Consider the following 15,450-nt stretch of genomic DNA (forward strand, 5'->3'; position numbering starts at 1 on the left):
CCAGTGCTGGTTTAGAGACCGGCACCATGGAGTCTGTTCGCGTGCTCGTTCCCGGCTGCATGCATAGACTTACACTGTGTCTCTTCTCTTGGCTAAAGATCTCTACTGCGCATGCGCCCGCCCCATAATCCTTCACGGCTGCTTGAGAATCTTCAAACGGGAGCGAGCGGCGGAAACACAGATAATTACCTGTTTGGTTACTTTAGTTTAATGTTTTTGCTTATATCTACAGCTTGCCAGCAGTAGATGTATGCAAAACATTTGAGTTTTTAGTTCTACTTTAACTTGACAGTGCTTGGAACAACAAGATTTGTATATAAGAAAAACAAATGGTGCTCCAATTATCTATTCATTTTGCTGTATTAAAAGGTCATTTAAAATGAACTGGTGATGGGGCCTGTGAATATTACAATCCCTTATTTTCTACACATGATCACTCTATACAAACACATAGTAACAAGATTTTGTTCATTACATGTGAACATTTCTTCTATGAATGAGCATGATGCGCAGAGTAATAGATATTTTATTACATAAATCTTAAAATAAACATTGAAATTGGCTGTCTCCTAGGAATACTGCTTTCCTCTCTTACATCTTTATTTTAAAAATAAGCCTCATTGATAAAAAGTATGATGCTTCACCAACATGATCCTATTCCTGATGAAAGATGTTAAATCAGTTTTACATAAGATTGCATGATTGATGTTTAATGGTCTATTTAAAGAGCCAGCACATCCAGAATTGTACTTCTCCATTTTCCAGATTCTTTACTGGTGTCCAGGGCACCACTTGCATCATACTCGCTGCAATGATGTAGCCTGAATAAAAATCCAGAATTGGCCTCTCACAGTGCCAGTGGTGGACTTAGATATCAATATTAGTAACTCACACAAGCAGTAAAGACACAGCAGTTGATTAAAACTTATACCACTCCATCCACAAAGCTCAAATCTGTTCCAGGAAGAGTTGCCCTTTAAGTTACTTTGGAACTAAAAACAAAAGAGTTGATAAGTGTTAAGGGTTAGGGAGAAAATTCATTTCAATGTCCCCCAGTTTGGGACTGAAAGTCAGCTGATAGGTGACAGAGCTATAGGTCTGCGTAGAGGATGGCCCCAGCTCCAGGACAGAATTTAGGAAGAAGACTCCTTGCTTGCTGTGTGGATACCACTGGCAGTAACCCTAAGACAAAAAGAGAACAGGAGCATAAAAGAGAATTCTAAGATAGAGAAAATCTAAAAATCTTGCTGGTTAAACAGTTTATACTTCCCTGTTAATAACACAGACAATTACATTTGACAGAGCACACATTTCATACAATGCTTTATTATTCTGTCTCAGGAACTCACCTTCTCATTAGACACTTCCAACAGGCCAGTACTGACCGAAATGTCTTCTGTGAGCTGATATTCCATCCAGAGTACAACCCCATGACACCTTCCTGACCTATCAGAGGGAGAAATATGATAACAGCAGCAATAAAAGGTGAAGAGATCCATTACCTTCACTATTCACACTTTCAATATACAGGCTCCTCCTCTATATGAAGTTTTCAGGAGAAGTAACTTAACTGCATTCTACAACAGGTGTAATAGTCATGTTTCCCAACTAGGCATATACTGTATATGGTCTGGTGTGTCCTCTGATGATATTAAGGGCCTGTTAAAGGGCCGTATTAAAGGCCTGTGGGTTGAATCAGTCACCACCTTCTGGGAGATAGCAGACCTTCGTAGAGTTCTTGTCTCCTCCAAAAAACATGGCACAGCCAAGGAAGACAAACTGCTTGGTTATGTCAGCTTAAGTGTGTTTTTCTACAGAAAACTATGCAAAAACACTGGCAAGTAAGTTCTTAGGAGGCCCTCAAAAAGCTTCTATTGGACAAACTATAATGTGTGTGTCATTACATATTATTTACATACCTCACTAGGCTCACAGAGCCCTCGGACTTCACATCATTAACTGGGATCGTCTTTCGGAAGTCAAATGTCATGACCTTTACTGGCTGAGAAAGTGCTCTGCAGGGATATTCCCATAGAGCATGGGGCTCGGCCTCCTGGGATTCTCGGAAATCAAGGGATTTCTGAAAAAAATATTTCATATTATAAAAAAAAAAAAAAAAGAAGAAGTACATCATACAAATTAATATATCAATTTCACATAACTTTCAAGCACTAGACATAAAATGAAAGGGTGAGGGACATACCATCGCTATATTGAGGATGAGAGAGGCTGAAGGGACCTGTCTAAAATACTTAACCCTTGCAGTGTGGGGGTGGCCCTACTGCAAGGGCTAAGATTTTCTTTGCCCGAAGTTCTTTAATTACCGGTAGTAGTGCAGTTCACAGTCACACTGAGGTATTCCACAGGTAAATGGAGTCTGTAATGTTTCCGCTGCCTCCATAAGATAATGTTTTTTTTTTTCTCTTTATCATTTTTTTTTTTTTACGTATTTCACATTTTCCCCCCGCTTTTTCAAAACTACATTAATTCAGGTTGCAATTTTCAAAAGCCACTGCTCTGTTCACCATTACAGCTTCATAAAATGCATGGGATGGGTCTATGGCTGGCAAAGTACCCTAAGGGGCTATTCCTTTATTAAGAGTGCCCTAAATGCAGTGTGCTAATTCACAGCAATGAGTTGTAAGAGGTGGAACGTAGACAAAACCAGTGCTTACACATACCACTGGCTTGTTCTGCCATAAGTAGGGATGCACCGATACTAGTATTGGTGTCGATAACGAGTATTTGGGGGAGTACGAGTACTCGCCCAAATGCTCCCAATGCTTATCCCGATACAGGAAATCCGGTATCAGGAAGCTGGGTGGCGAGTCATTACACACTGCCCGGCTTCCTGATTAGCCGGCATCAAGTGACGAGGGAGCAAGGAGCCAGCTTCCTGGCCAATCAGGAAGCTGGGCAGCATATAATGACTTGCTGCCCGGTTTCCTGAATGGTCGGGAAGCTGGCCAACCTGGCGGTGAGTCATTACCTACGCCCCACTTTCCTGATTGGCCAAAATCTTTGCTTCCTCGTTACCAGGTGACTAGAGACCATGAAGACTGTTTCCCTTCACATCAGGAAGCCAGGTGGCGAGTCATTACACGCTTCCTTAAAGGGACTTCAAGTATTAGTATGCGGTGAAAAAAATATCAGTACTCGTTACCGAAAAACCGTTATCGGTGCATCCGTAGCCATAGGCATTGTAATTGACATCTACTCATGTTCTATAATCTGGACTGTATACATACAGAACTATATAAAAAATCACATATATTTTGCTATATCAGTTTGTGGTCAATATACTAAAAACAGATGTCATCTTAATATTATCAAGGCTCTATATTAAAATATGGCCTATACTTGCATATTTCTCATAATCACATGTGAATGCAGGATACCTAACTGCCCCCAAATGCTGCCTCTGCAGGTCCCAGTGCTCCTTTACAGGGAATTACAAGAGGCTGAAAACATGTCAAATTCAGGTATTTACATTACATACAGTTATAATACATTTAATGATTTTGTTTTAACGAATAAATAATGTCATTCATTGGTGTTATTTTATATCCACTTGGAGTTCAGCTTCAAAAAACCTGATATCCACCTACTACTGACAGAATGGCATCATATTGTAATTCTGGCGGCATTATCAGGTTCACAATGAGTTCAGTGGAAATCATTATAGAAGTCAATCTGTTTAGAACTCTGGTCAGGATACAAATCATCAGTATAATTACATTACAGGTAGGGAGCAACTGCAATTTCATTGTTTCTGTAAACTGCAGCAGCACCTGCACATGGAAGGCTATCATTTACTATTCCAATCTCTGTTGCAAATAGAGCGGTGTAACAAAAAACACAAAGGATAGCGGGTTCATGCTTTCAAAGTCCTTCTTAAAACCCAGAGATTGCAGAAACATGAGGTGCTGGGTGGGCAGCCTTATCCAGAAAAGCACATATGCTTGGTCAGCATTATTATAATAGAAATCTAAAGCTATACAAACACGGATTGAATTTCGGTTATTTCCTGCTAAATTGGCTGAAAGTTGATCCATGCGCCGTCCTGCTGTACCTGCCATGAAACATTGTTTGCCAAATAGTAACTGCAGCCTGCTGCCACTGTTCAGGTATTCTGCAAGGGGCAGGCCAAGCCCTGAGGAAGGGGGTTGCTTCTGCCTCTGTAACGTGTTGAATGTTTGAGCGACACAATTATTTAAAGAGAACTATGGGGTAAACTTTTTATCCCATAGTTCTCTTTTGGGTCACAGGAGGACATATACTAGCGTCCTCCCCTAACGCAAAGCTAAGTATATAGCGAGCTACAGCTCGCTATATACTGAGAGCTGCACAGCCGGGTCAAATCCCAACCATACTGTCGAGATCCACCTAGCTAGCTGATTGACAGCGGGCTCTGCAGGAAGATGATCGGAAAGTGCCCGAGCGACGGTATGTTTTCCCTCACTTCCCAATCAATAGAGCCGAGGTGTGACAGTTTCATTGTCACACATCAGCTCTAACTATGACTGAAAATCACTCGCCTCATAGTTCTCCTTTAACCCCTTCGTGACTGACGACGTACAGTGTACGTACTATGGACTCGGATATCCGTTTTGGTCTGGCGCTCTTCTAATTTCTGTCCCCCAGTTGCTGCCGGTACCTCCTAACTATTGTACTGAGTCTTTGAGCTGCCTAATCATAAACCAGTGAGCTACCTACAAATCCAGTTGGGTCTATCATAAAGGATAGAAAGAGACACCTCTGAAAAATGTTCATGATTTGAAGATTAGGATAGCTGACAGGGGAGATTCCTCCATCCACGCACATTAGCATGAATGGGGGAATCGAGTAATTGTTCACAAATCTTATAGTGTATGGTCATCTTTCGGCTTTTGTAAAGAATACAATGTGAAATATGGCTGGTATTGCCTACCATCCCTACAGACATGTCTCAGCCGTATAGATTTCAAATCTGCTTGTATAGGAAGCGCTTCAGTATGATGGTACAACTGCCAAGTAGAACTAGAAGCCATTTTAGATGTGGATATTTATTCTGAGAACAAGGAAGTTACCTTTAAAGTGTATCTAAATACAAAAGTATTCTATTAGAGTGTACCAGTCTTTAGATGTATTAATTTTCTTTGTTCAGGCTTTTTCTTTATTTTTACCTGGTGATCCTGCCAGTAACACATTTCCTGTTCACTATACTGTATATATGGAGGGAGATACAATTGTCACCCAGAGTGTACTCCGAACATGCCTGCCTCACTTCATCTCTATTACATGGGGTGGGGGATTAGTAGTTTACACAAGGAAGACAATATCATACTTTTAGTTCAGCTCACATGGTATTGGGCACAGCATTTTTGGCAAGATAAACAGGTATTGTCTGTACTTGGTGAAAATGAACACGAATGCAGCCGCCACATCTAAGGACAGAAAAAGCTGCAACATATTACATTTTTGTTGTTGGGTTTAGATATCCTTAAAAGGAATACGTTGCATTTCAAACACAGCTTAGCTTTTTATATTCAAGCAAACCAAGCATATTTGAAAACATAATCTTTCATCTTTATCAATGTTCCTACTGTATTCGGAGAACGGTTTCATAATCATCAGTGATTCTGCCAGTTCAAATTTCCTGTCTACTAGCAGATAAAGACGTTTGCAGACAAAGAGCTCTCTGCAGAGTTATATATAAAGAAAACATCCCTGCTATCTATTTGGATGTGTATAGTTTCTTGGCTAGCTTTCCTTTGGACTGCAGGAATGAGCAAAAGAGTATGTATATCTAAAGGGGTGTCTTCTTTTACATCACTGGGTAACACTGCAGCCCCTCTCTACTCTCCCTACTCCTTTTGTACATTGGTATGTGCTGAACCGTACTGATAACCAGGTATGGGCAGCACTTTTCTTTTCTCCTATAAACATGCGCACAATTACGGTTTAAAACCTTGTTCACACATGCAGCAAAACAAGGCACCAACCACATACAAACACATCTGGGGCAGTATATACATGTGGTGGCATTGAATCGCAGCAAAAAATAGGATTTTGGTACTCACCGTAAAATCCTTTTCTCTCCGTTCATTGAAGGACACAGGGAAAATGGGAGGTACAAACAGGAACGTGAAGGTAGGCATCCTTGATGTCGAGGGAGGCCATGAAATCCCCCTGGTGAAGACACGCCACCACAGAGCGGATCAAATCCATCCGGAACCGGCGAACGCGCACAAAAGACGTTCAACCGCTTGAGGTCCAGGATGGGGCGCACCCCATCCTTCTTTGGCACCGTAAACAGGTTTGAGTAAAAACCTCTGAAGGACATCAGACCGAGGGCGCACGCACCCACTCCAAAGATGGCAGCCGCGGCCTCCGAGAAGGCCGCAAACGAAGCCGGGGGCTCGATTAGCGGCCCCCGCGAACGGAACCAGGCAGCAGCAGCCAAAAACCCCCGATCGGCAACCGGAGCTCAGCCCGACCCCGAAACACCCCAGGAGCACCCGCAGGCCGCCCCCAGAGCCGAGGAAAGTGCCCACCACCGCAACCTGGCACACCCTGAGCCGTCCTTCAGGTAAGGACCCACAGGGCCACAACACCCCTACGTGACTCCCAGAAGGTGACCGAGGGGGAGGAGGGGGAGGGGGAGGGGAGAGAGGGCAGGAGCCAAAGGATCCAGGCACGCGCCAGCGGACCCCCCATCCCATACATACCCCAGGAGGACGCAACCATCCGCAGACCAGGCACCCCCCTCCATGCCGAAAGCAGTGTAGGGGACATCAAAGAAACCCACAGGTGCTTGCGGAAAACTGGCGCCCCCGACCGCAGCCGCGGCGCCAGCAGCCTGAGGGAAGTGCTGTGACTGGGCGGCCGAGACCCCCAGTCATATGCACCCCCCTGGGACGAACCCACAGGCCACCCCGCCGGAGCGGGGCCGTCGTAGCCGACCCACCGTAGCGGGCCTGCATACGCTCGCTGGTCATCCAGGGGAGACTCCAAGGATCCGAGACATCCAGCCTGTCGCCCGGACAACACTTGCTAGAAGAATCCTCTGAAAAAAATCAGGAAGAAGCAGGTAAGAATACCGAGAAAAAATTCTTAGCTCCTTACTCCTGACGTTAGGCAAAAAACTGGAGACTTGTCAGCAGGTGGGGGGTTTGGCCACCGGCAGGGGCAGCCCCTAGGCTGTGATTGGTCTTTAGTTTTTTTGTGCCTAGCGTCCTTCTCCTGCAGGTGGCGATATTACCCTACAGTACATGATCTCCGATCTGTTCCCTGTGTCCTTCAATGAACGGGAGAGAAATTATATAGCATGTTACATTTGAAAGTACCAGTGCCGGCCAGTACAAGTGCCTGTACTGCAAAGTACCAGGACCAGCCAGAGCCAGTGCCTATACAGCCAAGAACCATGGCCAGCCAAAACCAGTGCCTGTACAGCTATGTACCAGTGCCAACCAGAACCTGTGCCTGTACAGCCATGTACCAGTGCCAACCAGAACAAGTGCCTGTACAGCCATGTACCAGTGCCAACCAGAACAAGTGCCTGTACAGCCATGTACCAGTGCCAACCAGAACAAGTGCCTGTACAGCCATGTACCAGTGCCAACCAGAACAAGTGCCTGTACAGCCATGTACCAGTGCCAACCAGAACAAGTGCCTGTACAGCCATGTACCAGTGCCAACCAGAACAAGTGCCTGTACAGCCAAGTACCATGGCCAGCCAGAACCAGTGCCTGTACAGCCAGAACCAGTGCCTGTACTGCCAAGTACCATGACCAGCCAGAACCAGTGCCTGTACAGCCAGTACCAGTGCCAACCAGAACAAGTGCCTGTACAGCCATGTACCAGTGACAACACGGCCCCTTTTTTTAAAAAACAGGGAAAACCAACACAGAGAGGGTGTTTCGGGCTGAGGCAATAGGAGCATTAATGGGTGTTTATCATTTGTTCATTTCCGATGCACATGTGAACAGAGTCTAATTATAAAACAATGATGTGAAATGTACATGGTATCTGTAATACATGGTATTACAGACATCTGTGTTGTCAATCTGAATGTGCTGCGAAGCAGAAGGTTGAGGGATAGTGGATATTTATCAAAGACCATTACCCTAGAGCCCAGCATCAGCTGTATAGCTACTGATTACAAACAGACAGAGTAAAAGTGATACTGAAACCTTGATCATTGCATCCATAATGGAGACATCAAACCCTTCACAGATTCCACACGGACTCCGGATCCTCCAAAGATCCTGATAAGAGACAAACAGTTTATCAATTAATCAAATGTTTTTTTAAAACTTTGTAAACTTTGCATTTTTTTACCATGCTTTGCCTAATCAGAGCCAGAGGTTTACCTTTCTCCCTATCCCCAGCAGCATATACTTCACTTTGCTAAGGTCCACTGTCACTGTGATCAGTGTTCGAAGGCAAAACAAATACCCAGTACATCTAGGCATGACTCACTCATGTGACAGCTCTGGGCCAATCAAGGAAGCCCATAGCAAGGACTCCAAGAGTCAAATTCAGGTACTCACTCTGCTCGCATTTACAAAATACATTTAATGCAGAGGGGGACAACTAATGTGGAATTCAAGAGCCAGTTTGTCCAATTCAGAAGCCAGCAGGATGTTTTAGGAGCCAGCTTCACCGACAACAACTAGAGAAAACATCAAACATTCAGAGCCAGCTGTAACGTTTAAAGAGCATTGGCTACCTGGCCCCTGGCATTTTGTCCAGCCCTAACTTAATGATGCACCAATGATCACAGCACGGCATTAATTTGTGTCTTTTATATCTGCCCAAAGTTAAGCAGTACAGGTATTTATATAGGTTATAAACTATAACATGTAAGCTTTAAAGGGAATCTGTCATTGTATGTGGCAACAGCTATAGCTTGAAAAAACCCCTTCAATCGGCACAAATAAAAATTCCAGTGTGTTTCTTTAGTGCTAGGTTTGTGCTGTTTTGTGCCGCAAAAACTAACATTTGTGCTGCTTTTATTTTTAAGATCACAGAAATAGTTTTTTTTAAGATGATGACATCACCCAACCCCCCTACAACAGCCAAAACACACGAAACTTGCTGGTTAGTTAGTGCTACGTTTGTGCTGGTTTGTGCCGTTTATATCTCCATTCTATCTCTTTTAGTTTTCGAGGTATTAACTATTTATTAAAGGTCGACGAAGGTCACCCAGCCCCCCTACAACAGCCTGAAGACATGAAAACGGGCTGGTTGGTTAGTGCCACGTTTGTGCTGTAAAAATTAACATTTGTGCTGCTTTCATTTTTAAGATTCTTGAAGACATTGACTGGCAGGTATGAGGTGGGAGGGCTTTATTTGCCTAGTGTTCATTTCTCCTAAAGGCAGCAGCATAACCCTGCGCCTTAGAATTCTTCAGATCGGTGTCCCTCAATGATCAGGCATGTTCCACCGCTGTCACTATAAGGCCTCGTTCACATGGTCACTTTGTGTCGCAGCAAAAAATATACAGCATGTCTCGCATGGCAGGCGATAATTGCAACAAATGGGTGTGCGTACACGGTTACAGCGCGGTATTCGGGAGCTGCCAGTATGCCTCCTGAATGCCAAGCAGCCGCTGATCTACCGCCCTCTGAAAAGTGATCAACTGAGGATCGCTTTTCAGAAGGCAGTGGAGGCTGCTGCCTGTCTGAGTTAGGTCTAAGGAAGCCAGTCCAGAGCAATGAAGAGCAGCCAACAGCGAAGTAAATGCATGTAGGAAGTAGCTAAAGAGGATGTAGAAGTTCAGAACCACTCTCAGTGCCAACCAGAACAAGTGCCTGTACAGCCAAGTACCAGTGCCAACCAGAACAAGTGCCCTTAAAGCCATGTACCAGTGCCAACCAGAACAAGTGCCTGTACAGCCATGTACCAGTGCCAACCAGAACCAGTGCCTGTACAGCCATGTACCAGTGCAAACCAGAACAAGTGCCCTTACAGCCATGTACCAGTGCCAGCCAGAACAAGTGCCTGTACAGCCATGTACCAGTGCCAACCAGAACAAGTGCCTGTACAGCCATGTACCAGTGCCAACCAGAACCAGTGCCTGTACAGCCATGTACCAGTGCCAACCAGAACCTCTACAGCCATGTACCAGTGCCAACCAGAACCAGTGCCTGTACAGCCATGTACCAGTGCCAACCAGAACAAGGATGTAGAAGTTCAGCACCACTCAGATGTAAAAAAAAAAAGGTAAAAACAACATAACTAAATGGAAAGTGTTGATTATATTTAGAGCTTTAGCAAGTATGATGTTTACATGTATGACAAATAAGGAACTGTTGGCAATTATAAAATCAGGTTCCCCTCTTTCACATGACACAAACAACTGGTGTTGTTGCTAAAAGGAACTGCTCTGCTTTTGTTCCAGTTCTCCCTTTGAAGCTGCTTTGCTGTGTTTTTTTTATATATTGCTTTCATTTGCTCAGCTGACCAGTCCTTGCTAGTGGATATAGATTTCTAAATATACATTAGTGAATGTAGCAGGATTCCTCCACACAATGCGTGGAAATACATTTTATTGGTAATGTCATAAAAGGTTTGATAAAAACTAGCCTTCTTAGCCACCATTGTATTCTCTCTAGGTCTCCCATGCTCGAGTCAATTTCTTCCCCCAATGTTTTCTTTGCTTCCGTACTACATTTAAATGAATTTCATTTAATATTCACATGCAGAAATGTTCTCGGCATTTTAAAAGGTGATGTATTTATCAGGGTACAGAATGTAATCGGCACATACAGGCCACCGTGCAGGCAGAAGGTATAATGGGGCTGGGTAGGCGCTGTTGAAGACGCATGAAGCGTGACTCCAATAGAAGAGGCCAGGGCTTTTATAGGAACAGATAAACGATGTATATTAAATAACTCGGAGATAACACAGAGAGAGGAAAAGAACAGCCTCCTGCAGGACAATTATTTCAATGCTTTATTTTAACTGGCAAACATAATGACTTGATCATCCCGACATTTTACCGACAGCATGACCCGCTGTAAATCATACTATAGACGTGGACAAATTTCTTGGTACCCTTACAGCGCAATGAAACAATGCTTCATTCCTCCTGAAGCCCTCATTCACACGAATAACAGCCGGTCCGTACAGCTCCGTGCACAGCTGCATCGGGCCGCTCCTGGGAAGCACAGGTGGTGCATGTGATTTGTAAGCAGCAGCCTGTTGTTCTCCATGGGGGTACGTGGCCATACGCTCACCCAAACTGCACGTCCGTACTCGTACGTTGACAGGATGGATCCTGTCTGCGTCCAAGCAGGGACACCCGCTCCCGTACGGACGTGCAATTTGCGTGAGCGCACGGTGGCGTACTCCCATAGAGAAGGACAGGCTGCTTCGTACAAATCACATGCAGCACCTGTCCTTCCCGGGAGCGGCCCGATACGGCCGTGCACGCAGCACGGATCTGTACGAGCCGGCTGTTATTCGAGTTAAAGAGGGCGAAAGGTGATTGTCTCATGTATACTTGCTTGCCTTTCGTATGCCATAAAGTAAAGCAAATAAAGCGTGAAAAGAAATATATTATTCTACAAAGATATTATAAAATGCCTGGATAGATGTGTTGGTACCGCTGGAAAAGATTATATATAACTGGATCAGTGTGATAGTTTAAAGGAGAACTATGGGGTTAGGGCTTTTCCCCATAGTTCTCTTTAGGGTAACGGGAGGACACAAACTAGCGTCCTCCCGTTACCCCAAGCTCAGTATACAGCTACAGCTCGCGGTATACTGAGACGCCGCACCTGGAGCGGATCCCGACTTAGATGACGGGATCTGCCCAGCTGCGTGAGTGACAGCTGGCTCTGCCTATCTAGAGGCAGAGCCAGCTGTACCCGCCCCCTCCCCTGTCCGTTCCGCCAGTCAGCGCTGGCAGATCGGAGCGGGGAGAGGGGAATCCAGCCCCTCCCCCTGTCACGGCAGAGAGCCATGACAGAATCGAGAGGTGAGGGAACCCGGTATGTTTTCCCTCACCTCCCGATCTACTGAGCCGACCTGTGACAGTCTCATTGTCACAGGTCGGCTTAGAACTATGACGTGAGTGGAAATCACTCATGTCATAGTTCTCCTTTAAACTGTTTTCTTAAGTTAGTATCAAAATGTCTTCAATCTTGTAATTAGTCAGTCAGACTATATGAATGAAGTCTCTCTGCTGTTTGATATCATCGTGTGCACCACACTGAACATGGAGCTGTCGGAGGAGATCAGAAAGAAGATTATAGACCAGCATGCTAAGTTAAAGGCTAAAAGACCATCTTCAATGAGGATAATGACTCACCCCCTAGGGGACTGGTTTCTGTTGGACAGGCCTCACAGAAGGTGCATAGGATGATGGCATCTCTGACCCCGGAAGAGGATAATCACTGGAGCAGAGAATGGCAAGACTGTGCGGGACAGTGCTGGAGAGAAGACGAGTATTGCACTCATAGCTGCTTTTTCATTTTTATACCTGCGAGGCCCTGGATTTATTGATTTTGGCAAAGATGGATCCTCTGACAACCTCCTTTCCCTCCCTGCGTTTGGTCACTGTTTTCTAGACTCCTCATGAGGGATGCACTGAAATTTCAGCCGCAGAAATATAACATACGAAAATGGCACTTTGGGCAACATGCCGAAAGTGCCATCTTTTAGCCGAAAATTGCGGTGCATTCCTAGTTTCTCTCCTCCCCTCTGGGTGCTGCCCTATGTCTCCTCTGACAAAGCGCAGCATCCAGTGGGGAGGAGAGAAACGTTAAGGCGGACGAGCGGGGCGGGGAGGAGAGCGCTGTGACCCGTGATGTCACAGGAGGCCTGCCCCGCTCAGCCTCCTGTGACAGATCAGGATGGAGAGCGGTGTGGGGGCAGAGACAGCTGTCACAGGAGGCCGAGCTAGTGATGTGGGGGAGGAGTCAGCTGTCAAAATAGACCAAGCTCTCCTCCCTCCCCGCACCGCCGGCTTAGCCTCCTATGACAGCGAGTCAGGATGGAGAGCGGGAACAAGCAGTCAGCGATCAGCTGATCACTGAGTGCTTGTAAATAATTGAGGACAGAGTATGTTTACAGTTTCCCCAATTATGAATGAACAGGAAGTGCTCTACATCACTTCCTGTTAATGCATGATTGTGGCTATAGTTAACATACTATCTCCACAAGCTATGAACAGGAACATTCAGCATAGAGGATTCCTGTTCATCCATAACAGGGACTGCAGATAAGGGGAACTATCAGGGATCTGTTTAGACACACAGAAAAGCATACGCTTACCACACATGTCACAAGCTGCCTGTACAAACGTTTGCAGATCTACCAACAACTATGTAGTGCAAGGGCCTGCCTGATTGGATACACACTGATTGTACAGAGATTGTATGGTAAGTGTGTGACGTGTATGGTGAGATCTACATAATCCAAAGTAGGGACCATGAAAAATGTTTTATTGTTTTCCTGCTTTATACCAGCTCAGCTATGAGAACTGAGGGATCACTCGGGAAAACATGCGACTGTGCAGCACTGTTCTGTACACTTAAAGCTGTATACCTGCAATGCGAGATCATCTGCTTCCTTTGACTGCTAGTCTTATGGGATTTTACGAAGTCACTACTGTGCTACCCACTGTTCTCTATCCAAGATAGAAAGCTGAACTGGAGGACCTGCAGTGCAAGCATCTCCCTGCTTCTACCTCATTCCGTGGATGTGTACACCTCTCCTGCTGATTACTGTTCATTACCCCAGTAGTCAACAGATTACAAGTCATCAGAATTTCAGACAATATGGGCTCAATATGATTCCTGCAATACACTATCTGCAAGACCCTAGAGCAGTGGTTCTCAACCTGTGTAACCTCGGACCCACATGTTTCCTTGGTCATTAAGGCGTGACCCAAAAATGATTTCAGTTCTGAAACATTTTAATTTATTACACAAAACAACTTGTGCAGTATTCAGCAATATATTATATATATATATAAACATTTTGAACAGTAAACAACAGAGCAAGGGGAGGCAACATCAGCACTCCAGCTAATACTACAAATTCCATATGCCTCTGCTTCAGAATCATGCCTGTGGCTGACAGAATCTTACAATGCCTTATGGGACTTGTAGTACCACAAGAGCGGGAGTGCCAAGGTTGCCTACCGCTGCCCTAGAGCCACACTTATCCTCAGGGCCTTACTTGTTAGGAGGGTCTAGATTTCCCCATGCTATATTTCTCTTTGTAAGCTGGTATAATCAGCGGTTGTTATATCCCAAACCACTCGAATGCCCGTGTTACCACACGCTACAATGTATCAATGACAGATTGTTTTGTCCATTTTTTATTCCCTGGATTTCTTTATTTGTGTACTTTACAAGATGCTTGTATGTTGTCCTTAAACTGTTTTTAGACACAAAAATTAGTTAATGGCTGTAACAAAATCAATAGTTCTTTTTTCAGTACTTGATAAAGAAGGTTCTTCGTTAGTGTAAATAATCTGGGTCTAGTAATCAATGAGCAGGCAATAAAATTGTATTGTAAAATCCTTTTCTCTGAATTCACTGAAGGAATGAGTCCTTCAATGAATAAAAGAGAAATTAAGTTTATCCTTCATCATATTCGTGCTTTCTTTGCCTGTTACTTAAAGTGACATTAAACCCTCAGATTTTTTAACATAAACCAATACTGTAATGTGTGCCTTACTGTAATCCATGGTAGTTTCCCTTCTCTTTGCTGCTCTTCCTTTTAAATCCTCATGTCTTCTCATGCTTGGGGAGAACTTCCCTTTGCAGCTGAGTGCCTCTTCCTGTAGTGCTGGCTCAGGTTGCAAACCTACACACAGACACTGTGTATCCATTTCAGAGACAAGGCAGTCTGCTGCAAAACAGAAGTTCTGCCCAGCATGAGAACAGATACAGATTTAAAAGGAAGAGCAGCAAAGAGAAGGGAAACTACCATGGATTACAGTAAGGCACACATTACAGTATTATTTTATGTTAAAAAATCTGAGGGTTTAATGTCACTTTAAGATCAAAACTAGAGAATGTTTAGCAGACATAGCCTTCAGGATCCATTCACACTTAGCCCTCATTCACCCGACTAACAGCTGACCCGTACAGATCCGTGCTGCGTGCACGGCCGTATCGGGCCACTCCCGGGAAAGACAAGTGCTGCGTGTGATTGCACGCAACAGCCTGTCCTTCCCGGAAGCGGCCAGGTACGGCCGTGCACGCAGCACGGATCTGTACGGGTCAGCTGTTAGTCATGTGAATGAGGGCTAATGTTTCTGTAATTAATGGCTTGCCTTAACACACCTGAAAAGCGTGAATCCATCCTGTTTGCTTGTTCTTACCTTAAATTCCACAGCCAGGACATAAAGAGTAGCAGACATGGGAAATACAGTGCAGCCCTCAACAAGGTTGTCTGACAGAGCACTGCGGGAGTACCAGAAGTACAGATTGTGCCACGGAAGGA

The 15,450-nt window shown here is 44.8% G+C and overlaps 1 protein-coding gene across 1 annotated transcript in view; it reads right to left on the bottom strand.

The window, feature by feature from the left end:
• Window positions 1-1,011: 1,011 nt before the first annotated feature.
• PRMT7 (protein arginine methyltransferase 7) overlaps window positions 1,012-15,450 on the bottom strand; it is a 32,207-nt gene continuing 17,768 nt past the window's right edge. The window contains exons 13-17 of the mRNA XM_018566369.1: window positions 15,329-15,448; window positions 8,175-8,249; window positions 1,920-2,080; window positions 1,350-1,446; window positions 1,012-1,182 (exon numbers count right to left, since the gene is read on the bottom strand). Of these exons, the coding sequence (XP_018421871.1) occupies window positions 1,018-1,182; window positions 1,350-1,446; window positions 1,920-2,080; window positions 8,175-8,249; window positions 15,329-15,448 (618 nt within the window). The 3' untranslated portion in view covers window positions 1,012-1,017. The remainder of the gene's footprint in view (window positions 1,183-1,349; window positions 1,447-1,919; window positions 2,081-8,174; window positions 8,250-15,328; window positions 15,449-15,450) is intronic.

The sequence above is a fragment of the Nanorana parkeri genome, unplaced genomic scaffold (genome assembly GCF_000935625.1).
Source record: "Nanorana parkeri isolate BGI_ZX_2015 unplaced genomic scaffold, ASM93562v1 scaffold943, whole genome shotgun sequence".
In the NCBI taxonomy this organism is placed as follows: domain Eukaryota; kingdom Metazoa; phylum Chordata; class Amphibia; order Anura; family Dicroglossidae; genus Nanorana; species Nanorana parkeri.